Source organism: Haemaphysalis longicornis, unplaced genomic scaffold, assembly GCF_048455015.1.
Source record: "Haemaphysalis longicornis isolate Haplotype H1 unplaced genomic scaffold, Haemaphysalis longicornis Haplotype H1 scaffold_1, whole genome shotgun sequence".
NCBI lineage: Eukaryota > Metazoa > Arthropoda > Arachnida > Ixodida > Ixodidae > Haemaphysalis > Haemaphysalis longicornis.
In genome coordinates, this window is record NW_027526203.1 from 146,954,219 (window position 1) to 146,979,745 (window position 25,527).

At 47.2% G+C, this 25,527-nt stretch overlaps 1 protein-coding gene across 1 annotated transcript in view; it reads left to right on the forward strand.

The window, feature by feature from the left end:
- Window positions 1–25,527, forward strand: part of LOC144137801 (nose resistant to fluoxetine protein 6-like) — a 113,844-nt gene that overhangs the window by 64,085 nt on the left and 24,232 nt on the right. The window contains exons 5-11 of the mRNA XM_077669793.1: window positions 2,323–2,423; window positions 3,255–3,425; window positions 12,741–12,834; window positions 15,220–15,312; window positions 19,133–19,298; window positions 20,653–20,732; window positions 25,055–25,177. Of these exons, the coding sequence (XP_077525919.1) occupies window positions 2,323–2,423; window positions 3,255–3,425; window positions 12,741–12,834; window positions 15,220–15,312; window positions 19,133–19,298; window positions 20,653–20,732; window positions 25,055–25,177 (828 nt within the window). The remainder of the gene's footprint in view (window positions 1–2,322; window positions 2,424–3,254; window positions 3,426–12,740; window positions 12,835–15,219; window positions 15,313–19,132; window positions 19,299–20,652; window positions 20,733–25,054; window positions 25,178–25,527) is intronic.

A 25,527-nucleotide genomic window follows, 5' to 3' on the forward strand; every position in this document is an offset into this window, starting at 1 on the left:
GCATCTCCACTTCGTGGATGATGGCGAGGTGGTGCAGAGAACGGGGACTCGAAATGACATCCAAGTTGCGCCCCGAGTGACATCCATCCGATTTGTGCGCCCCGACCGTCATTCGATTTGAGCCGTGAGTTGCACCTCGATTATTCCCTAAATGAAACTGCACCTCACGGCTCAAATGTAATTTCGCTTGATTTTCCCTTGATGGTGGTGTGCGCACGGATGGACGCGGACGGACATTAGGAGGTCCTAAGGTACTACGCACCGTTACACGCGAGGGAGTAAGCCGTTTGTCTCTTGGGTGCTATCTCACACGTAGTGTCCCAAAGGGTAAGACAACTGACACTAACTTTCGGTGATCTATCAGACACAGGCTCGAATCCTGCCGGTGCTTGTGTGATTTTCTGCAATTGCAAATGCTATGCGCATGGGCGCGGACGGACATTGTGCGGTACTGAGGTGCTCCGCACCTAAAACGAGCCAATTGTGATTATTACGAATATGGCGCGTTATAAAATAGGAAAAACGATGTTAGGATGACGGAGGCAGTGCATGGAGGCGATAATGACCGCTCACCATACTGCGCTTTCTAGTTATGAGAGGGGCGCCACAGGCCTGAATAGGCCCATCCTTTGGACGCAATAAAGTTATTTCCTCCTAGAAGACGTCAGGCCGCCAGATGGCGTGTGTGATAGCCATGGACTTGGCTGGCCCCTCTGCGGGTTAAGCAGGCACCGCCTCCATAGTTCTTCCTTGTCTCTGTCTGATTTGCCTTTCCGATTCACTGCATTATAATCTGTTGGAGTGGGCCGGGAACGAGGTCAAGTGTCGACCACAGTAAAACTGAATAATTCAATACTCAGTTTTGGGAGAGCCCCATGGGGCTCTCCCAACACTATCTTGGCTGATTACTCAAACGCTACTCAACAACAGTGGGCGACCGCGCCCATGATCAGCTCTGGCACGCTGCGGCAGCGGAGTCCCACCATTTTCGGCGGCACGGGTATCTATGGCAATGAAGATTGGCCTTTGTCATACCAGGGCGTCAGCAAGCACCGCAAACGGGACGGCTCGATTAAACTCAGTAGCGTGTTATTCTACTTTTCGGTTGTGGCAAATCTCTGGAATAGGTATCGTAAAGCGGACATTCATGTCTGCACTGTTCTTAAGACTGTCTTTTCAGAAGTATACGGTCGCCCTGGGTGTGCAAACTCCATGCTGAACAGCGCTTTTACAGACGCGCGAAACAGGTGGAGAACATTTCACCAGTTGTACCGGAGATGTGGTAGTCATGTGTAAGCAAGTCGACCACTGTATGACTGATGCCGAGAATATCCAGCACATCCTGGAAGACATCGACGACGATGCTTTTGGGGTTGTAATTGCGAAGGACCTAACAATAGTGACCCAGGTAATAAACCTGACTCAGAGCTACGTGAACTGCGCCAGCACGGAGTTGAGGCCCGTCAATCCCTGGGGCTGGTTCAGGCTCATCTCACAACAAATAGCGCTAAACCGACGAAACACGCAGAGGAAGGCGGCGCAAGGCAGGTACTGAAAAACAAGACTCAGTTGCTAGTCAGTGCCTGTATCTATGTATTTATTGTTCTTTAGGAAGAGAGGAAGGTCCACCAGCAGGCGTAAAATACCTCGCCTATAGGGCGGACACCGGAACGCCTTCTGGTGTATGCCTTTCCTGTGCTTTCTTTTTTCTATCCTTCGCCGGATTAGCGCTGTTTGTTTGAGAGGAATTTTTGTCAACTTGACCTATTGTCTGTTTTTCTGCGGTTGATACTGTGTCGGGAATTGCTCGTGGTTTCAGAGGGCACCTCCTTATGGGTGAAAATTCTGGATTTTTTTGCGCGAACCAGTCCCGCGAGTTTTTTGCGCGCCCGCCTTCCAGCAGACCGCAACATCATTTGCTCCTGCATTTCGAAGTGCCATTAAGGGGGAAGTTTGGGAACAGCCCATCCTTCTCCAAACTGCGTCGCGCCAGTGCACCATCAGCGCCGTCTGTTTCTTGAATGGTGCCTCCAGTTGCCGCTTCTTGGCGAACGCACGGCAAGCAGCCGTTTGCTTCGTGTGTGACATAAGAATACAAACACGCGCATAAGAATACACGCACAAGGATACAGAAAAATGAAGGAGAACAGAGCTGTAGCAATAGCAGAAACGTAGAGCATCGGAAACGTTATCCAAAGAGGGGGATTCGGTTCTAAAGACTTGTGAATCAATCACGCACAATGTATGAATTAAACATGCTAACTTAGTGTAATTAAAAACAACAAAAATTTGTGATTCCTCATTGTTGCATTCCACTTTCAGAGCAGTCCTTGGTATATTCGTTGTCATCGTTCTCACTGCAACCGCCTGCGACATGCTTGTGGGCTACATGCGGGACCATGGCACCTGCGACGAAAAGCCAAGTACGCCCTGTAGCCGTTGTTTTTTCTAGAGAACTGCTTTGGGGGTTACAATAGGCGAAAATGCTTTTTAAGCTTCATTATTGCTCTATTTTACCGAGCCTACCTATAGTTGTGAAAATTTTGGTTTAGTGTGGTTCTGCGAGCCTGAACCTACACCTTGGCTATGAGCCAGCCATAGTGATGAGCTCCGGATTAATTTTGACCAGCTGGGGATCCTTAACGCGAGCCCAGCTCAATCACGCCGATGCCGCAACTTTATCTTACATAATTAAAATCTCGCATCTTGATTAGACATTCTTACCTTTGGCGTGGACAGGGATGAGAAGGCTGACACAATTTTGAGGCTCAGTAGGGCGGAGAGTTGACTGTGTTATCGAATAGAGGCTGACAAAATTTTTTTGTTATCACAAGCCGTGCCTTAAGCTTACGCCGATCTACTTCTGCTCCCAACACGACGATGCCCAATTATTGAAGGCCCCTGCAGAACAACAAAATTGAAAGAGGCTACCACCGGCTTATGCATAGGGCGGCCAGTACAGATTTATGGCTTGGATTGTTCATTTTTCCACCTTTCATTATTTTCAAACTAGTTATCTACTTCATTTTGCCTCCATATGATACTCTTTCTCTCACTGTTTTTGCCAGACTTGTTTCTTTGCACTTGAAAATAGACTTGCATATAGAGGTAAACGTAGCGCGAACATTTTGGTTAAATTTTAAGGTTAGATTAAATTTTGGTTAAATTTTAATGCCTTATTATTTTTCTAAAGCGGTATTGAATGATCGGAAATGCCACAACCATCAAATGTTTCCTTCTTCTCCTTGTTGCAGGTGCATCGCTCAAGGCTTTCATTTCATTATCCCTGCCAAAGGCAACCAGTGCAGTCTTCAAAGTGGGTGATTCTAAGTCACGACTGAAGGTCTTCAATGGGATGCGAATATTAGGCGTCTTCTGGGTGGTCACATTTCATACTTACGTCTACCCTGACATCGGAACCTACCGTGAGTACAAGGCCTATATAGCCTTCCAGCCGTAATACCAGCTAAATGTGAGACAAAGTTACAATACAATTAGAGTAATATACCTATTTCGCAATATGCCCACAAAGTCAGCGAAGGCTCTCTCACAAGTAGAGTAAACAGTACTTATCCCTGTTTCATATTTGGACGGTTTAACGTGCTTATAACTGTTAAACAGTACTTAACAATGTTTAAATATTGTTGAAAAAACTGCGCATGGAATTCAAATCAGGCGTTCCGAAACGAACGCACTGGAGATTTCTAAGTTTTACTTCATGGTTTTCCTTGTCAAATAATTTCGCTTGCCACAACTGTCCGCCCTAGTTCTTCGACATACTCCTCTGTATTACGGAAGGCTGGGCTCGTTCACAATCTCATCTAGGATTTGCCGAAGGCAGTCTTGGGGCGAAGTTTGTCGGTGGTGCCCTAGGAAAGGGGGGGGGGGGGGGGACTGTGGTGGTTTTAGTACCATATGTTTTTTTAATCTCTTGGGGATAACTTTTTCTATTACATGTCGAATATAAGCTGGAGCGATATTCACTTGAGGTTATGAAGAATTCGCAGTTTGCTCGGTTTGAGAATTAGAATACCCTGAACCACGCAAAAACGGCGCGACGGGCGTTCGGGCGGTGTTTATGGAGATCCGAAGCGTTCGTTACTGGAGCCTGTAGGGTGAGATTCACATGACTTGATGTGTGTCCATCAATGCGTCATCGGCTTGGAGTGGCTGGAAAGAGCCTAAATGCAAGACGCACATTTTTTTTTGCATCCTCAAATGTTGCAAGCGTGTTCAGATACGGTGTTGGCTCTACTATTTGCGTATGCACGTGGTCTGCAATGGTCCTGGGATTTCAACATTAATATGATGGCGCAGGGAAATGCAGGAGACAGAAGTTGTTGCCCAAACATTAGTGCACAGGTTTCCATTTTTCTGGGTATTGTTTTTTCCATCGAAGCGGCGACTTTTACAAAAAGTGCAAAGGATGACTTTCTGCCGGTGCGGGTGTTCTTATTTAAAGCGTTTTTAAACTCCCTTCACGATGACCATCTTCACAGCTCAGCTCCACGAGAACGCAAATGGAGTTTTCCCCTCTCTTAAGCGCATCCGTACTTTCATACGCCCTTTCACAGCTCTCTAGGCTTAAAGGGACACTAAAGGGTAGAAACAAGTTGGCCTGAATCTATTGATTACAATGCCGCAAACCTATATACACCATTCTCGCAAATAGCAGGTGTTTAATAAGGCAGAAAACGCCAAAAACGTGAAAACCGGACGACGCCCAGTACGCATTTGGGTACTACGGTTTGTGACGTCACAAAAGTGGCGAATGGCGAGAGCTAATTGGAGAAGCATCTCTTTTCCTGAAATAAACAGTTCCGAAGTGGTTGAGCCCGTGAAATGAATGCAAATCAAAGCTTTTCGTGAGCTAATCGTACTTCAAAAACACAGCTTTTATGCACTGCGAGACAGGCTGCTTCCCTCAGTATTGAGTCAGCCATCATGCTTTAAGTTCCGTTTTCGAAAAGCATTGCTGCGCAGTTAGCGAAGTCAATAACCTACGACGGTCAGCGCCCGAGCTTCTGCAAGCAATATACCTGGAAGGAGGTAGCTCTAGTGCCTTCATTAGAATCGGCGAAAGAAACAAGATGTACTGCAGGTGATTAAAGGGACCCTGCAACGCTTTCTTCAACTTTTTTTGAAATCATAAATGCTCGCAGAACGTAGTCACCCAACACACCCAGTACTTAGAATAGGGGGTCGCAAAGTACCTCAGCCAAAAATTACTGCGCTATGTTCATCAGATAACTTGTAAACTCCCCCAAAACATTTTTCGCTGATGCCCGAGCGAGCCAATGACGGGAAGCGAGGCTCGGGCCTGGCGGCGACGGTGAGGGCGACTACGGCCAAGTCTGAAGCAGGGGTTTCCTCAGGCATCGAATCAAGGGGGGGTGTCTCAATGGCTCGGGGGGGGGGGGGGGCGTGAACTAGTAAAGCTGTGAACTAGTAAAGCGTGAACTAGTGAACTAGGGGCGTGAACTAGTGAACTAGGGGCGTGAACTAGGGGCGTGAACTAGTAAAGCTGAACTAGTAGGCGAACTAGTAAAGACGTCTGTTAACCAAACGCTCATCCCCGTGATGTACGTTTTTCATTTTCTATATATACATATACACCTGAGAGGCGGTGCTTTTTATTCAATCTAAGAAAAAAACTAATTTAGAGAAATTCATTTTTCACCATGAAAGGTCCGTATTCAGTTTTTTTTTAAATTTCTCGCCATTTCTCAGGCTACTGCCATGAATAGCAGACGGGCAGCCCGCGCTTGCGCAGATCGATACTGAAAAAGGTCCATACAAGGACTGAGAAGAGTGAAATTTGGGGATTCAAGGGGGGGTGTCCAGAAAAAATAGGGTGGTCAACACACCCCCTAGGGGGGTGTAGGGAGATCACTGGTCTGAAGTCTTAGTATAAGGCCTTAACCACCGGTCCAATAAAAGTTTTTTCCAATCCAATCCGATTTCCCGGTCTTGACGTTCTTCGACAGCTCGATTTACGTCACTAAGGCCATGTAGCGGCTGTTGGCCGGTTTTCCATCAGTTGCAGCAATACACGCTTTTCGATAGCTACTTTAAAAAAAAAAGCCACAAAACAAAACATAAATGGAAGGCGTATCTGGTGCGACGATGAAATTAAGCAGTGCCGCTGCGTGCTGGCGATAACTATAGCTTTCGCAGTGGTTCCAGACGCGAAGGATAGAGTGAAAGCCCTTATTGGAAGTGTTTCAGGGTCCAAAGTGTTAAAGCGGCCCTCCTGACTTCTAATCTCCCCTTCTCCGCGTACAGAGGAGGAGGACAAGAAGGAGTAGCTTTTTTATAAAATGATGCTATTGATAAAGCGCGCCCGGTTCGGACATAATCGCTCGTGAAATGAACTTACTGTGAGTGGCTAGCTGACCAATCCGCCCGTTCGCCTCGAACCGCCGTTGATAATCCGTCACGCGTGCGTCGCTCTGCGCTTGTTATGTTTGAGCGAGGGGAGGCGCGGGCAACATCGGCTGCCGACACGCTGCCGTGAAGAATGTTTATTTCACGGTGGGTTCGCGCCGCTCGAGAGAAGAATATGCGATGGCTGTGATCGCCAGATGACGTGAAATGGAGGCGCCTTCCTGACGGTGCCAGCTGGGAGTCTGGCCGGGAGCCTAGGACGCCGAACTTGTTATTCGAAACGGCGCTTCTTGTTTCAAAAGAGGCTTCGCTGGCAGCCGGCTGGATGGTGTCTGGAAATCCGTAGTAGTCGGCCACACCGGCCGTTCGAGCATTTAAAAGCGCTTCTCATGCCGCCGGTGAAGTCATAAACGTCGAATTATTGACCAGAGAAACAAGCTGCAGCCCGCCATTGCTCGGAAGCTTAAAAGCTACCGTTGCCATCGTTTACACTATAGGCAGCACCGGTGCTGCCGGTGCTTCGCTCCTAGTTTGTGACGCAATGGCTGCGTCATTAAAAAATGAAAGGGTAGCGGGTGAGAGAAATTCCAGCTCTGTTTGCTTATTTCTCAGCAAGTAACGCATAGTTGCTCGTCGAACAAAAGCCGAGAGAGCTAAGAAACGTATGATCTTTCTGTCTAAACAAAATTTCGCTCATCCTTTCGTGTCCCTTTCACGTATTTGCTTCGCACGCCGACGCCCTCAATTGGCGGCACACTTCTGGTGTTAATCGAAGAGAAAACTATTTAGAATCGCGACGAGGCAAGTGTGTCACGCGCAATGTCACCACGCCCCAGCCGCGACATTTAAAGCACCGTTCGAAGCTGTGACGAAGGCAGGCGAGCGACAGCGTAAAACCTTACCAGAGCGACCGCAAAACTGACGCCCTAAATCTTTAAATGGTGTTTACACAACCTCCAAAACATTCCGCGTGCGCCCATGTACACGGCTCTGTGGAATAAAGATCTTACCCACAGAATGCTTCGATTATCAATTCAACTAAGCATTAATGTTTACCTTACATCACGGAGTTTGCCCACCAACAAGCCTGCGCACTCGCACACCAGGCTGCGGAGGAAGGCGTGGAGTACTGCCCGCTCATCACTTTCAGGGAAATCACGCAGCACTATTGGCTAGAAAGAGAGACACTCCCTCCACCTCATCCTAGTCTCTCTAAGAAGCAGCAAACGGTCTTTCGCCTTAATCAATCTGGAACCTTCCCCCACTCAACAAGGCTACACCTCATGTTCCCGGAGCAATATTCGACCGAATGCAAATTTTGTAAAAAACCTGGAACACTCGGCCACATAATTGGGGAGTGCGACTTTAGCTCAGAAATTCCACCACTTCTCCATCACCCCGCCTTCCCCCCACCTCTCTTTTAGAGAGCAATGTGAGAGTTTGATGTCTAGCTCCTCACTGGCGACCCAGCGCTAGGTCGACCGGGCGCAGGCGGCCAAGACGTCATATGGGCTCCAGTGAATAAGGAACGACTCCCAATTTAGACGCTCAATAAATGTATTCTCTCTCTCTCGCTCTCTCTCTCTCTCTCTCACAGACAGCACAACCAAGGGGGCTTTAGTTGGGGATCAGAAATTCACATCCACACATAGCCCCAAGCACGCTGTAAAGTGAAACAGCTGACACTGCCAATCGAGCCTTTCCATATAGGCAATCATACAATGAATACCTCTTGCTGGGTGGGCGAGATTGATTAATAAGATTTCTGTATGTGCACAGTTGTGAGAGTACGAGGCGAAGTTGTTCATGTGTAAGCATTCTGACGCGATATCACCCAGAATTTGTGGGGAAGCACTCCATAGCTACACATCAGCCATATGACTTATCCAACAGGATTTGTATGGCCTTCTATTAATGAAACCCCCAGGTTTTAGGGCCTCGGAGGTAAATGTACGCTTGTGTCTTGATGATACCCTTATAAAGCATGCTTACGCACCATCTGACAATTAGCACTCTGGAGTTTCTACAAACGTTAGCCCATGTAGGATTCTTAGTGGTTCTTAATTCCTGTGCTCCAAGTTGTCATGTAGCTTCATATGTAATCACGTCATTCCTTGCGGAAGACGTTATCCCTGGAAGATCACGCTGATGCACCTAAGCGCGTAAACGTGAAACTTTCTCATTAAGGACATATGAGCCCCGTTCGCGAAAATGGATATACTTAATCGCCAGTGTCGTAAACAAAAACCTCTTTGCGCGTGCCTTGGTTTCGGCGGTTCAGAAGGATAAAGCCATATTGTTGAGGCTTTACAAATTGTGATTTCAAAACATATTTTTATTTCAAAATTTGTTTTCTGGAGATAACGGACTAAAAAAAGTGCATTGCCTTATGATACACTCCACATGAATTGCCGGTAGCTAATCGAACGAGTGACTGGCAAGGAGAAATAAGTCCAGTTTACATTTTACGCGGTTCAAGCTGCACAAGGACTATCAGGCGCGCGGCGGTGTAGGGCTACGAATTAAGTTAGATCTCCCGGTGTTCTTTAACGTTCGGCAAAATCTTGACACACGGGGGTTTTCTTCTTTCGTGTTCAACAGAAAAACAGCTGCCGAGGCCATAATTGACCCCCTGCCCTCACCCCCCCCCCCCCCCCGTGTCAACAGCCCACCCCATCCCTACTGATTCACCGCGATGGCTTACCGTTATGCGCTAGAAGTTCAAAAGGGAGATTGTATGGGAACCTCTCTGCAAGGGGGCACAACGGATAAGCAGAATTTTCCGTCCTTGCAGAATGAAAATTACTAAATCAAGCAGGGTGTCGAACCGAAACCGAACCGAACCGAAAACCGGAACTGAACCGGTATTTTTGCCGGCACTTAACCCCAACCCGAATCGTTATTTTTTGAGCACGCTGAACCCGAACCGGAACTGAACCGAAAAAAGAAATAACGGAACGCCCACTACACGTACAACTGAACGGCTCGGTGAGCGACCGGGCTGCGAATGGCGCGTTCACCGGTTCATGCCGAAACGGTTCGACCTTCCGTTGTTGATATTTGTCACAGAATTGCGCGAGGCAGTAATTTAGTGGCCGAGGCCTCGGACGGGAGGAGCGACAAACAACTCCCCCCTGGATACGAATATAGGATGTGGTTCGGACCTGCTAACCGGCGATAGGTCCACGCCTGATTGGCCGCTGGCGTGAGGCACGAGACGGGGCACAGGAAAACAGTTTCAAAACAACAGACTTTTACTTCACATTCACAGGAAATTCAAAACAGACAGACAGAAGGTTTGACGAGTTAATAAAACAATGCAGTTGACACCCCGTTGGGGTCAGAGCTGCCAAGACACCGACACGAAGTACATTAATCACAATGAAAGAAAGGGTACACGCCGTTACGAGCCCGAGGAGAAGACGACAGTAAATGAAGGGGACAGTAGAGTATACAATAGGCGGGGTTGGAGGCTTCCCCCAACTACTAACAATAGGCCCGCTAGAAACACATACCGCGTGGTGCACTGAAGGAGGCGGATATGCCCGTGCAGTCCGCTTAGAGAAATACGACACAGAGGATGAATAGGAAGAGTCCGAGGAAAGGTGGAGAAGGGGAGAACATCTTAGCTGCGGTCCGGCTGATGGTCTCGCCGGGGTGACGGAGGCTGTCGGTCGTCTGTGGTGGGGCGCCGCTGATCAGCGACGCAATTTGGGTGAACTCCGGCCGCGCACTGTCGCCTCCTTGAGGAATCTTCGGGAGCCCGAAGTTCACCGCCGTCGTCGCTCGGCCTCCCCAGCACAGCCCTCAAGGCCGACGCCGCGTCCCGGCCGTACGTCCGGCCACCACCAGTTCTCAGCCCATTCTCCCTGGAAACCCCGCACTGCACCGCGCACACAGTCCACCGGGCCGCGCGTCTTCCAAGAATTCCCGGGGCGCAGCCTTCTGCAGGCCGCGGCAGTCTCGCCCAACTCTCTCCCCGAAACACATGGCCAGCCGACCCGGGTGCGACAATGGCGGCGAGAACATTCTCCGCTACGCGGTACGGCTCCTCTCGGCCCGAAAATGGCGAGCGGCAAGAAAACCCGTCAAGGAGGGACATGAATTTCGCGACAATATTGCACAGCCAATGCAATTCAGGCCTTTTTTCTTTCACTTACCATCAACTTCGTACCCGCTCGCCCACTTTCCCCTCCAGGCAATTGAACACTATCACGCTTTATGTAACAACAGGGGAAATGAATAAGAACCAATGTAGCAATGACCTGTTGCTGCTGGAAGCGCGAGCGTAGTGCAAGCTGACCAAATGAAATGTCATTCTCCGCAGCTTGCAGGGGATATAGAACGACTTTGCCCTTCCCTAGCTGCGACTTTATTGGAGCAATCAGGCTGCAGGAGTGCTCCACTGCGCAAAAGCGAAAGCCCGCAACCGATCTGTGCAAACTTTTTGCATTTCATAATTTGTTTAAAAGGTCCGACACCTGCAAATTGTCAATACTTGACAATTGTGTGACCGCAGGAGCTGCTCAGTGGCTAAGCCGTTCGCTGCTGACCACAAGTAGCCTCGATCCCTCTGCCCCCCGACCGTTTTTCTGAAGTAGATGGAAATCGAGAACGTCCGGGTATCGAGATTTTGATCCACGTTTAATATCACCCGGCGCCTCGGAGCAGAGACATAGCACGGGACATCAAATGCGCCAGTTTTTTTTTAGATGTGTTTACACGGAAGACAACAAAAAAGAAAAGGCGAATCACGTTGTTTTAAAATATTACGCAAAAAGTAAGTAAAACCGAATAAGTAAAAAAAAAGCACCAAAACGTGGATATTGTTCTATACTTTTCTTTGCCCTGCCTTTCACAACTAAACGTGTCATCAATGCGAAGGAAGTGAGTTCCGTGGTCAGTTTTTGGGGACAGTACAGTCGACAAGTTCCGTTTTTAACAGATAACAACAGATATGTCAGGGAAAACTGTTAAGGTGCGCACATAATCCTTTGGCAAGAAACTGCAGCCAGTCTGGGAAGCAGAAACAATAATAAAGCAGATGACCCGTGCAGAAAGGCAGGCCGGTACCTCACACTGCGCCTTTCGCCCAGCGATCATCTTTTCGGCTTGTTCTGCAGTTTTGTCTCTTTCAGACCCACGCTTTTTTTTTTCGAAGATGCACTTGTACTGACTGCCCAACTCGCTACATTACTTCTACTGCTACTCGTTCCGGAGGGGAGTACTGCTGTGGACGAATTAAACAGCGTCTACCCAAAAAAGTCTCATGCTCCGCGCGTCAAATTTCCCTTTTATTTTGTAACCGCATAATCTGTTATAAGATTCCGCAATGTAGCACATGGACTTATGGCCAGGGGCCAGGCAGTACGATGGCATACTGATTGTAATGCGCACATCCGGTATAGCTATCGCAACAGGAATTACAGTGGTCAGAGCAATAATGCAGTGACTGAGCGTTAACTAAAGCTTACTTTTAACAAACGTGTGGCTAACACATTCGATAAGGTGACAGCTAACAAATCATTCAGGGTGACCAAATGATCTAATTCATTGGAAGTATTTATGTGCCTGTTGTAAGAGTTTTCTGTTTTGTTACAAATATTAAAAATGTGCGCCATTGGTATTAAGCGCTGGTATTTGAACGCGCCAGTATGCAGGCCTAAATTTAAGGCTTCAAGGTTAGCGTGGTGGGCGATTCCCTAGTGACGATTGCGATTTCAGCAAAAAAGGAAAGGGCAGAAAATATATTCCTACGTCATATCTCTTGGCGGTGGCTTTATGAATAGTCGCTAGGACAAGATAAAGTCTGGGCGAGAAAGTAGGTGGTAAATCGTCGGCACTTCATCTGTTTTTCTAATATCTCGTAATTGTTTAAAGTTTGCTTTGCAATTGCGCCACTGCCCTTGAACAGCAGCACTTTGAATTTTTGTTTGTATTTTGATTTGACTGTGTTTTTAAACTACTAAATGTTTTTTTTCTAATTTCAGTGATAATTCAACTCATCGTATCGGTTCGTGAACCGGTTCATGCTCCCGAACCGGTTTGCAAACCGGTTCGGTACGTGATTTTGTCGAACCGGAACTGAACCGGAACAAAATGATTTCGCCTGAACCAAAACCGTAACCGAACCGGTATATTTTTCAGTTCCACACACTGAAATCAAGGAGGGGCTTCAAGAGACAGAGAGAAAATTTAATGAAAGCTGAAGAAGAGCTGCCTTCAAGGTTTCAACTAATGAATTTGAAATACTGGTGTACGCTAAGCAACAAATATTAGTTACTTATCAGTGTTGCGAAAGTCATTACAGTGCTTTGTCTGATTTTCGCTCGTTGGTTTTTCCATTACTCCAGAGGCCCTTCGACAGTTCCAAAAGAATGCTGTCTATCTTCCATTCCAGTTTGTCAACAATGCCTGGTTGTGTGTCGACATGTTCTTCTTCATTAGGTAATGTCCATTTAATATCTACTACGACCTATGTGCTGCAGTTTTGCATGCAATCCTGTCACACACTGTTCACTTCGTCCTACTTCACCATGTTCTAAGGATGCTAAGCAATCTGCTTACATTGTGGAATGCTGTTACCCATTCCACCTTCCTTTCGCTACTATCCCAGAAGCGAGATTCATTTCCTTGTGTGTACAAGCCCGCCACTTCCTGCACGCACCAGTGCCGTCTACTGCTTTGTTTCGAACAATCATTCCATTGTTTTGCCTGAGTACACTAGGGATAAAAACTCAGGTTTTGGCGCGGAAGACGTGGGCTCCGGTTCCAGAAGAACCTAAATTTTTGGCAGACCCCGTGCTTTTTCTTTACCGTAAGATGTTGTGTTGGTTCAATTCAACCGATTGTTTTCGTACACATAGGGTGGTTTGCTAACTTCCAGGTCTGATTAAGGGTGGGTCATGGCATATACGCACGTTTAATTTTTTTTTGTATCGCACCGGAAGTGTCTGGCTTGTACCTAGCTTGGAACGGAATATCGCCTGCCAAAACTCTGCAATGTTCCCGCCACGTAAGCAGTTCCTACCAGCCGGCGGACTGTAGCGGAGGGAGCGTTACGTTTCAGCTGCTTGTACGCCTAACATCAGTTTGTTGAACTGCCCAACTGGGGTGCATGATTATATTTTTTGCAGAAGTGCACCCCCTTTTCTCCCATGTTGGCGTGTTTTCATTCGCCTTTAGGCCAGCACATAGATTACGCATTGCTAGCAGATTTACTAAACTTGTGTTCACGGTGTCTGGCACGTTTACTTACCACCGTCCAAGTCGCATTCCGCTCAACAAGTTTTCTTGCCTCAATATAGCCAGTACTTGTCTGTGAGAGACGGGGCGGAAAAATAGTGCGGCTGGGATCACAGCTTCTTCGCTCACTGGTTTCTGCAGCGTGTTGACACAGGTTGGGGAGAGCAAGGGTAGAAGAGTATCTCTCCCTGGTGAGCACCCACGGGAAAAATTATGAATAATATGATGAGTAGTGACGCGAACGTAAGGAATAAAACAACGGAACAACAAAAAGAAAACCCCGTGCATGCAGTAAACCCCTAAAATGTAAGTTGTTTCCTGAATTTTTGATTCTCTGTAGGACATTGTGAAAGGGCTGACCGACGGGTTGGGAAGCACCGTTCGATTCCGCGTAAGCTCAAATAATCGCTATTCAGACAGCCAAATACACATCTGCATTCCATGATCGGCCGAGCCAACCCGTGTTATACCATAAGTTTAAGGTAGATGAGGTGGAGGGGGGAGTTGAGCTTCAGCTTCACCTCTGTGTTCGGCAATGTTTTACGTCACGATTGCTCCTGCCTATTTTTTATCGGCAAGTCTATGGACGTCAGCGTGCACCTGAAAGTAAATGGCATTTTTGTGAAACAACTCATCAAGTAGGCTGATTGTTTACAAACCAACGTTAGTTCCTGTATAACATGCTCTCTACTCCCTCGCATATTTCACGTGTATTGACTCCGCGTGTTTAGAGACATTCACGACGGATAGCCGCACTAATTGGTGTAGCAGCGATGTAGTATCCGTGGTTCGTTTCTCACAACACTGACATGCGATGTTTCAGTAACACCGACAAGTAAACAGCATTCTAACTACTGCTAAACAAACAGAGTGGAATTAGAAATATGCCGCGAAACTTCAGACGATCATCGTAGGAGTAACTAAGGTGGTTGGCAAGCCAAACTTCTTGCTCATACAACGCTGGGAAAAACAGCAAGGTTTCTTCGCGGACAGATCGAGAGCACAGAAAACATGACGAGATGTTACCTGAGCAAATTTAATGTCAAGTAATACAACGTCTCAGCTATACGTTGCGACTATGCGCCCGCCCATTTCTAGAGGTTGCCTCCCTGACTGCGTCGGTCCAGAATAGCGCAGATAACATGGGTCCATCGTCGCCTCGCCATCTTGAAAGTTATGGTTTCACTTCTAGGCCTGTGGCGTGCACGTATACGGTCGTGCTCTCTGTCAAAAACCATGCCAAATGGCTGCAGACGTTGCGATTCGAAATCGGTCATACTACTATCATAAATGAAAAGAATGAAAAATACTTTGTTATTGGTAGCCGTCATTAATTTAGGAGGAGTTTGGAGTATACGCGAAGAGCTGCTATGCGAAGAGTTCAGATGCAGCTGCATCTCACCAGTGAAAAGTGAGATCCCAAAAATGCTTACGAAATAATTTTTTAAACCATTTTGCACCCCGTAGCATTCGGTGATATCACCTTCGCCAAGATAACCATGCCGACGTGTGAAAACAAGCTTTGTTTTCCACATCGAATTTTCATTGAGATTTCTGCGGCTAATTCACACTTTCTTAAATCTTCAGCGGATTCCTCATTGTCTACAATCATCGCAAGGTTTCAGCAAAAAGTAATTTATTCAATGTCTACGTCAAGGGCATAATTCAACGGTACTGGAGGTGAGTGCCCCTCTACGTCACGCTGTAGCTGCCCGTTGCACCAGTGCAGTAGCAGGTTCGTTTTTCTGTCGCCAGCATGCCAACAGTGGCGGCTTTGCACAATGAAACTATAGGTTGAAACTTCAATATGTTTATATGAAAAAAATAGCGGTCCTTTAGAAATTGAATGTGCACATGCATCCGGTCAAATCAGGTATGCCAGTCATTACACTGATACCCTCAGAAGGGATGCGCTAAATGCGCTTAGAAGTGGCTAAAATTCCCTTATTGGAGCGTTGTCTTTCAAGCCTTGATAGGGTTATCTAAGGCTCTGGCGCTTCATCATGTCACCGCTTGCAAGTAGAATGTGCAAAATAGTGGGTTTCGTGTTTCAATTTTCTGCCGTTTATTAATGCGTGAACATTCTTTGCTGAGTACCCCAGAGCACAAAGTGTTCAATGCCTTGTATGTGCGCAGGAATGCATAATTCGGGAACTTAGCTCATTTAATCGTTATAGCAGTGCAGGAGGAGGACGGCTAATCTTTGTCTGAATCATAAGTTAGGTAACTCATGACCCATGGTGCTCCGAAGTCTCAGTCTAAAAGTGCCCGCGTGGCCCTTGCATTGAGGGGCGTATTGGCCAGCTCTAGCTGATCGCGGAAGTCCAGATGGGCTAGCATGCCCTCCAACTGTTCATGGCTCGGGAAGGAGGAGGGTAAGGGAAGGGGTGTGGGAGCACCCCCAGCTCGTGTTGCAGGGATTGCAAGGCTGGGAATATAATTTGCAGGAGGCGAATTACAGGCGGTGTGAGTGGAGTGTACGAGGGTGCTCTGTCGGTATCAGTTCGTTTGAAAGCGGCGGTAGGTAGTGGCTTCGATGGACAAATTGTCCGGGGGCGGTGGTGGAGTGCACTGTTCAGGCAGCAATATTTTTGTGTGTTCAAGGCTACTCTTCCATCTTGACAGCGGGGTGCTGAGTGTAGGTGATTTCCAGAATGAAATAGAAAAGAAAAACGAAAGCACTAAAAGAATTGAACAAAGCCACAAAGGTGAATCCAACCTACCGCCTTCATACGCCTAAGGTAAAAACACAAAAAAGAAACGGAATCTCACAATACTGCGGAAAATATGGTTGAACTTGTATAAAGTATTGAAACGACGTTTTTTACTGCATGTGGAACACTGTGTACACTTGATTTTGACCACCAAACGTGTGTTGTAGAATATATTGGGTGTCTAGGCGCTTCCGTGCCATATCAAAACGGCCAGAAATATTTAACACACTTTCAGGTCGGCTACATCAGACGAAGCTCACAAATTCCCACTTCAGTCGTGTTTCGCAGTCAATTTTTGCAGTCAAACCGTTTGAGAGGGACCAAACGGAAGACGAAAGAGCACGTGGCTTAGGTGGCGCTCCCTTATCTCCGCTGCCGGCGTTGCCAGGGACACGTCAAGTAGAAGCACGGCTTGTCACCTGTCCCTGCCGATGCACCTGTCGCCACCCGTCTCGACGGGTCTTGTGACTCCCACCGCCGGTTGTAAGCGGTGTACACAGGACTGTGCTACTAGCACCTGGCTGCAGAATATGTACGGTTAGGAATGAGGAGAACAAAATTCCTACACTGGTGGACAACAAAAGGAGAGACAGGAGGCTGATCCGCTGCTAAACTCAGCAAACGGGATTACTGAGATGGTTCGTGCGCAAGGAAAGGTTGGAAAGGTGTACGAGAGCGTGTGATAAACACCGTGTTGCGGCCGTTTAGAGCCGCAGCAAGGCATGCTCACCGGGTCCAGCCTGAAGTTCACGAGGGAGAGGTACGCATTCATAAAAGTCCACCCATGCATCTTCAGTTAATTTTTTTCTTGACAGCTGCAAGGGCTGCAAGCTTACTTGCAATTCGCAGGAGACAAATGAAATGAATGTTTGTTCGAATGCAAGCTGTTTGAGCGAGTTCCCCTTCACACGGACGCTTTGTGTCTCAGCTTCTCCGTTTCAAATTCTATAACGAAAGAGCATGGAGACGTTCGAGATCCAAGCCACAGCACTGAAGAAGCTGCCCAGTCATGAGCTTATGAAGGCTTCAGTGTAGTGCTATGTCTGCTTCACACACAGCGTTAGAATTTTCCTATAACTTCACGCTGGTTTTGTTATTTCTTCACGTTTCACAATCTAATAAGTTCCATGAATTCATGTCCTCCGCACTCATTCCAATTTCCGAAAAATGAGAACCACAAAAAACAAGATACCAGGTACAAAATATTTTATTTCAACATCACATGATGTCAGGGGTGCCTTAAAAAAGCCAACAATGGGCTGGATGGGCAATGCACCCCTTACAAGTTCGGCATGCCGTCGTAGCACTGGTACTAGGCGCCAAAAGAACGACTTAAAATCGAAGTTCGTCGCCGAAGTTCCACTTCAACTTTAATACTTCTGCTTCCGGTGTACGCGCGTGCATGGAGTCACCACAACACGACCAAGCTCGACATTGGTGCGAACGAGCGGCCAATTAAGCAATATATAAACCGACGTCGATTAGGAACGCATGTACGGGCAGCTTTTCCAGCAGTGAGCGGAGTGCGCGACTCATAAGCAAAATGAAAAAAAAAAAACGGGACAAACGGAACTCGGAGTCAGACGGCCCTGTCTCGAAAGCGATGCTGAGGCGCAGAATATCACAGAAACAGACAATGCGCGCCACCGGGTGTTCTTTCAGACGTCCGTCAGAAGCGAGGCATCATGGCCAGTCAGGCTCGCGCTGTGCGAGGAGGTGAGCGAAACGAGGGAGGATCGCGGCGCGGGCGAAAATGCCCTGCGTTGATTTGGAATAACTCCACTAATACTCGTCGCTCTAAAAATATTTTTGAAGGAGGTGGTTACTAGGACATTGATTTACCTGAAAATGTGAACATCCATGCATCGGCAAAACCTTTTTCAGGGCCACTTTAAACACAGTGAACAGTAAACACTTCGCACAGTAAAAACAGTAAAACTTTTCAATAATAAGCAGAGACGTAGATCACAGAAATAGAGTATTTGCAGCGGGACTCTTCGCTTCGCTGCTGTTTTCGTCGAAAGATGGAAGTCTCCTACCACACCTGCAACGTGATTCCCTCACCTCCCTCCTTCTCAATTCCCTGATATTGTTCTCCTGCCCTCTAACTCGTCCCATGGTGATTGTAAAGTGAAGTTTGTGGAATTGGATTCCACCTTCTCGCGATAGCAATGCTCGCGCGCCTACTGTAGGCCCCATTTTTCCGTTGTTCGAGGAACACGTAGAGGATACGCTTGTATTGCTTTTATCTCGCCTCATAACTCGTTTTTTTTTTATTCTAGCGCAGCAATCAATCCTGCGTTTATTTTGAATTAAAAATGCTGCTATTGTCAGTTACGTTCTGAGGTTTTGCATGAAATATGCCTAACATTTTGTGTTTGCTGAACAATCTTACATCCATAATGCATGTCACCAGTTTTAGTTGCTTGGAAAGGCCGGGCCTGAGTACACTCCGCGATCAAGTGAGAGAAAGATGGATAGGTAGGCTCACAGACAGGGCCAAGTTTCCGCGGTTAGGTAAACCAAAAAATACTGTCGTCATTAAAGGAGAAATGTTTTTCATACTATTCTAATAAGAACAAGGCTCCAATTACAATAGCCAAAACGTTAATAAATTGCTCTTTTTCCACTGGGAGAACCGTTCATGCTTTCACCTGGCGGTTCCTTCCCACCACACCAATGTCTGCAGAGCCCGTGATTTCAGTGCATTCACTTTCTTTGCAGTATAAAAAAAATCAGTTTGCGCTCGTGGATTTGTGCAGATGTCGTCCTCCCTCCCTTTTCAGGCTGTTTCCTCTGGCACTGCTGGTAATGCTCATCGTGTTCCTGGAGCCGCAGTTCGGCTCCGGTCCTATATGGAAAGAAAAAATCGGTATCGAGACCCGAAACTGCGAGCTGCGCTGGTGGTCGCTGCTAGGCGGATTCTCAAACTTCTTCGCCGTCGGCGACATGGTGAGCACAAAACTACCAGATAATTTTTATTAAGAACACTCAAATGTGACCGGAAGTCAACCCTGAAAATAGAAATTTATACATTCTATCGCATCGACCGAAAGCCGAAGTTGAAGAACTGTTCCCGTAACTGTCAACGCGCGCGTTTGAAAACAATAGAAACTTGGTGGGCCGAACGTCATTTGGAGCAGTGATTACGGCGGCATCGGATGTGCGGCGACATGGCATTTCCATAATGCTGCACAGTATTACAGATTAGTAAAATCTGAGTACGGATTTCCGAATCATCTGCGGTCTGGTAAGAAATGAAGGCATAAAAAGAAAAGCTAAGAAACGCATGCAAGCACGATGTAGCAGTTTTAAGAACCACGCGATATGGAGCCACAAAAGGCGCGCGCTTGTTTTTAGTTCCTGCAAAGATTTTTTTTTCCGGTCAATAAATGGATGTTTCCTGCCATTAGATGTAGAAAACGCAGGCTTTTTCTATTGATGGGACACATAACGCTTTCCTTGAAAAAATGTGCACCTTGCGATTAAAAGACTGCGTTTATAATGACCTTATTACACCGATCGCCGGCCACTCAGCGCTTGCGACGGCGAAGCACGGGAAGCCACTAGAGTTGGTGCCCGCCCATTACGTATCAGTGTGAGCCTGTTGCCGCCACTTTCAAAGCGAAGCTTTACTGTTCTCACTGATGACGTTGTACGGCTATACGCGCTGCAGGAAAGCCAACTTTCGCTGACGGTGATGATGAATGATCGTGGGTGAAGTGAAAGGGAGAAACGCTTCCTGTGGCCGGAGTTGAACCGGGGTCCCTCGCGTTGTGAAGCCGTCGTCTACCCGATTGCGCCATTTCGACGTGGTTGAAGCGGTTTCGAAAACTGAGACAACCCAATAATCTGTCACGAGAAAGCGTCGCGTTCAACCGTCGTCGTCGTTTGACGGAGGGGTGCATGATGTTTTAAACTTCAATTGCCGCGGTCCGACAGACTCAGAACTCTAGTTTTGGCGAGCCTACTAGAAAACACTTGCACCCAGAAATGTTCTATCAGTATTAGAAGTTTCATAGCTCATACTCGTTCTAAAAGGCCATACGTTGCATTTAAAAACAGCGCTTGTTTTCCAAGTAAACACTGACGCTCGCAAAACATGCTCCCGCAGGTGATTTGAGAGTCGCGAGTGTCGTGGAAATAAACTCCGGTTTTTCATACTGAACAAGACTCACTTCATTCAAAATGAATTGCCTCAAAACATTTTCGGAGCGGCTACTATTTACCTGATGGATTCATATATTCTTCGGTTCCCTTGATCAACATTTCGAGTGAGCTCTTCATGTTTCTTTTACTGTTACAGTGCATCGTGCATTTTTGGTACATCAGCGCTGACCTTCAAATTTATGGACTCATCACCGCATTGTCGCTCCTTTCTGCAAGGTGAGTTTCAAGTATGAAAGACCTGATCTATAAGCTTCAGCTTTGATGCAGTGTTGCGTCTGCTACTTCCGAGACCACAAACCATACACGGTCACACAAATGCTGCGGTCACGCAATGCAACACAGCCCGCGATTTTTTATTCCATATAGCTGAGTACTGAACTGAGATAGCTCAGGGCAGTTTTTTATATAAAACATTGCGTACAATTGAAGAATTCTGTGAGGAAGCGCTGTTTTTAAAGTAATAAAAAATTCAACGTTAGGTGTTGTCTTCATGGCCCCTTTAACCATTGAGAAGGTAGCAGCTGTGTGAGTGTAACTCTAAAATCCTTCCATACTGCGCGTAGAATAACGGTCGCCTACTCTTACTTTCCATGGCTATTCTCGGTATAAACTTGGCTTCCGCCATCCAGCGGAAGTTACTTTGTTTCTTTCAGGTTTGCCTACACCGTCGCCTACGCAACAGATCGCCGCGTGCGCCGATATAGCTTTCTTTCCTCTCGTGCCTCTTGTGCCTCTCGGCAATTAAACAATGCTCTTTTCACGCATTACATCGAATTCTGAAACATTCCAAGTCGTAACAGCAGCGGCAAGAAAACAGTGCACACGGATTAGTCAAGATATAGCTGCCTGACAGACTATTTTGGGGTCTATTTCACCTCCGCTCACTAACTCATTGTAGAACCTGCAATCATGGAAGCGGTAGTCGCGTAGGAAAAAACACGCATTGGAAAATAGTGCGACTGGTAAACGGTATGACCGTCGAGTCACACCGTTTACCATACTCCAGGAACGGCGCGGTTGGGTGGGCCGAACAAGTGAGTTAACGAGAAGCAACCGCGTTTATTTTCGTTCCGAAGGAGCGGCATTAAATGCCACAGAAAAGAGACAGATAGATTGAAAGGGGAGGAACAGAAGAAAGAGGGTGAGAGGCCTCCCAAATGCGGCTATTAACCGGAAAACACCTAATCAGCTACTAGGCTCCCCGCAATCAACACACTACAAAAGAAACGCCTTTGGGGGAGGGGGAAGGCTGGCAAGCGCACCAGGGTCCTCAGGGTTGCATGATGTCAGTATATCGCTGATGCGGTCTTGCGCTTGAAACACGTCCCGATTAAAGCTTTCAACGGTGTTTTGTTCAGCGGCTCGCACCTTTAGAGTAATTTTTTTGGCACTGTGTTATTGAAGGGTTAGGTGCGCAGTCTTCTGTCATTAATATGGCTCAGCCTGCTTACTGCTAGGGGCAGTTACAATGAATTCTATTGCTTTCAGCAAGTGATTGATTGTTGTAAAGCTTTTTAAAACGATATTTTTCTTGGATGTCCAAATGGGAACAGTTTGGTTTGTCTGTCTGTCCGTCCGTCCATCCTTCCGTCTGTCTGTCTGTCTGTTCATTCGTCCGTCCGTCCGTCAGTCCGTCCGTCCGTCTGTCTGTCCGTCCGTCCGTCTGTCTGTCTGTCCACCCGCTGACCCGCCTGCCCGTCCGTCCATCTGTCTCACAAGGCCGAACCGCCGTGCCGAAGTCATAGAATTCTTAAGCCCTAAGTACGTATAGCCAGGACCGATCCAAGATACTGAATTGTCTGGCATGGTTCATACTTCTCCACCATACACCAGCGAAGAAACCATCTGCCATATGGGGGGAAAAATGCAAACACATACCGAGTGTACAGCGCTCTGTAAATTTAAGAACACAGATAAGATTGGTTTGACCATAGCAACTGAAAAAAAAATCGGGAACTTCCAAGTGGGATTTGTCATATAAATGCTAAAGGCACTTTGCCGTACACCGAGCCGTTAAATACGGCTTCACTGCTAAACAAAGATGCATTGCTTGGAAGGAATTTTTTCGTGCGCAATACGAAATGCCGAATCTCGAAATAGAAATCGCCTATCCCTAGAAGCGGTATATACCAAAGCCCTTACAGTAGCCTTCAGTACTATACTCAAATTCTTTGTTGTGAAGACGGCTTTAAGTGAAAACATGAAGGGCATAGGGCTGCGGCCTTATAACAAACATCTCCATAAAACCCCATGTATCGCTACGAATTAAGCGCTACAAACCCAGAGCATTTATCGTTGGATTCCCTACTATACAGAAATTCTAGACACGCGCCTCTTTAAAGTCGGCTTTAATACCAGTTCAAGGTCATTGTTGGAAGACGCTTTCCGGGGCGCAATATGATGAGTGTGGTGTCAAAGTATAGAGGCCCTGACGTCTCTTATTACAAGCATTTTCACATGCGGCAAAAATGTGAAGCATCGAGTGTTACCTGTGGACGGACGATTTGCTCGTTCATTCCACACAGAAATGCTTGAACACTCAAAAGCTTTTCAGCCAACCAAAAGTTACTGGGAAAGTTCACAATACGCGGAAAACATTCCGGAAGCAAATTCTAGAGGGACTGCTACTTTTTGTTGGAGACAAAACATAAAATTGCCGTAGTGTAAGTATTTCACCGCAAGTTGGTTTAAATTTTTCCTAACCCATTTCGACGGTGTGCCTAATAGCCCTGGTAAAGTTTCACTGCCTACGGTGAACTGCACCGAAATTTCACCTTAGACAAATGGATTTTGAACTTGCACTGCGTACCACCAGATGAAGTGGGACACAGTGAAAGCCCCGTGAAACAAGTTGTTAATCAGTCAGAAGCGTTGAAAAGAGCTCGGTAGCAGACGGCGCTACACCTGCTGGCCGATCGCATAAACAGCCACAAAGCGCCACGGCCGGGCTAGAGCGGCTGCGCGCGCCTCTGTTCTAGCCCGGCCGCGGAAGCGCATGTGACGTTACGGGCGTACCGGCGAGACAGGTGGACAGCCGGTCGATCTAGCTCCTTAGTGAGCCGTTTACCACTTGCTGCAGCGTGCGCGCGCAGAGCTTGTGTGGAGGTTTTCTCTTGAGCAGAAGACTGCAACGCCAATGCAGTCTGGCCGTAATTGCCGCGCTCTCCTCAATTTTGGTTTTAAAATCGCGTCTTTATGCTGATCGCTGATTTCAGAACCCATATTTTAGTCTTTTAGGCAGACTACACGGAAACAGAGTTTTCAAGAGGCCGAAATTTTGAAAGCAGTTGGCCTTTGAAACCCCATTCCGAAGCTTTCAGCAATACACATTTGTGGTTTTATCTGTTAGGTAAAGCTAGCACCCAAATAAATCTTTGGAACCCTGTGTAGTGGGTTTCCATGAAAGCTAAAATGGTGAAAAGGATTGCTCAACAGGTTGGCCGTCTTCTTGAATTGGGACAGCGAAAATTTGAACCATACCTTATGCGCCATTTAAAACTCAACCCGCATCTGTAAACCAATAAGTTTTCAGCCATGCCCACGTGGCGTAGTGTCAATCTGCACGAGTGTGAAGTTCACCCTTCTTTTGCGTTTCGTAAACACAAAAGAAAAAATTAATTGACGATTGCGGTACATTCTAAGGCGAAATTTGTGCGCATCGAGAAGTGTAGTCTTCTGGGTGACGGCATATACCTGCTGTGTCTCGCGAAGTTGTCGCCGCATCAGCGAACGTACGAAAGCGCGCGGTGTACTCTGCTGTTGTCTCGTAGCACGTCGCCGCGGGGGACGATGTCGCGCCTTTCGCCGTACTGTCATCCTCCGCTTTCCTGCTCGCTCTATCTTCGGTGACGTCTTTCTCTCGGTTATCTCGTAGCGCGTCGCCACGGGGAGGATGTCTCGCACCCTCTCGAAATACCGCCCTCGTACTCACACTTTCGCCATATTTTCCTCTTCCGCTTTCACCTTCGCTCTATTTGGTTCATCTTCGGTATCCCGTTCGCTCGCTCGGGTACAACGAGGGACGACAGCGCTGTGAAACCGCAGGACCGGGCGCTTAAGTGCTGCGCGCTAAAATAAAGAAATTTTGCGATCATCTGTACGAATCACGCCCTCCTTCAGTATGCTGTTCGCCTGATGGTTTTTGTTTCAAAGGTAATTTTAGCCAGCACGACGAAATAATACCACGGCGGTTTAATATGCATTGCTTGCTTAACCAGATAGAACTTTCAATATCATAGCCTTTTCAAGCCCAGACACAACCGAAAAAACTTACAACTCTATATCGCACATAGTGCAAATAACTTCCACAAAAATTTCGTGACTAGTTTTGATACAATGCCTCTTTGACACCCGATTGCGTAAACTACTCAGCGCGATCTTTTCACCACGTGATCTTCCGCAACTTTTGTGGTGGGTTGCGTTTGTATTCGGCAGGTAAAAACCATGCCATTGACGCGGAGTGCGGCCGAAGAAGTTTACCGTTTTTGTTGCAGCTGGGCTAGTGATAGGCAGTGGTTTGTCTTGTTTGACTGGCGCAGGAAGCCCAGGCTCGCCGTGGGCCTCATGGCAACCTTACTCGTGGTGTCCATGGCCGCCGTGGGCCTGCAGACGTACCTGAGCGAGTACCCGCCCACCATGTTCGTCTTCAGCAGGGACACCGAGTGAGCGCTGTTCGACATGCCCTGTTGCGTGCTGCGGAGGCTGTTAGTTTTGTTCCCGTTGCGTTTGATGGAGCAACGCCAGTGTTATTTTTATCTTTCGCAATGTTTGGGGCGTTACCAGGCTCATTGCACCTCTTTCCCAAACCTTGCTCGCAATGCAAAATTGAGGCTTCACGGAATGACACCAATTTTATTTTTTTAATGCGCAGCATTCTTCGCCGAGTACCCCCACAGCCAGGACCGTGTAATGCCCTGCATTTCCACAAAAATGCAGATATCGCGGAAGTTCCACCTGTAATCGCTATAATAGCGCAAGTGGAGATAACTGGTCGCACGACAGTTTGGGGAAC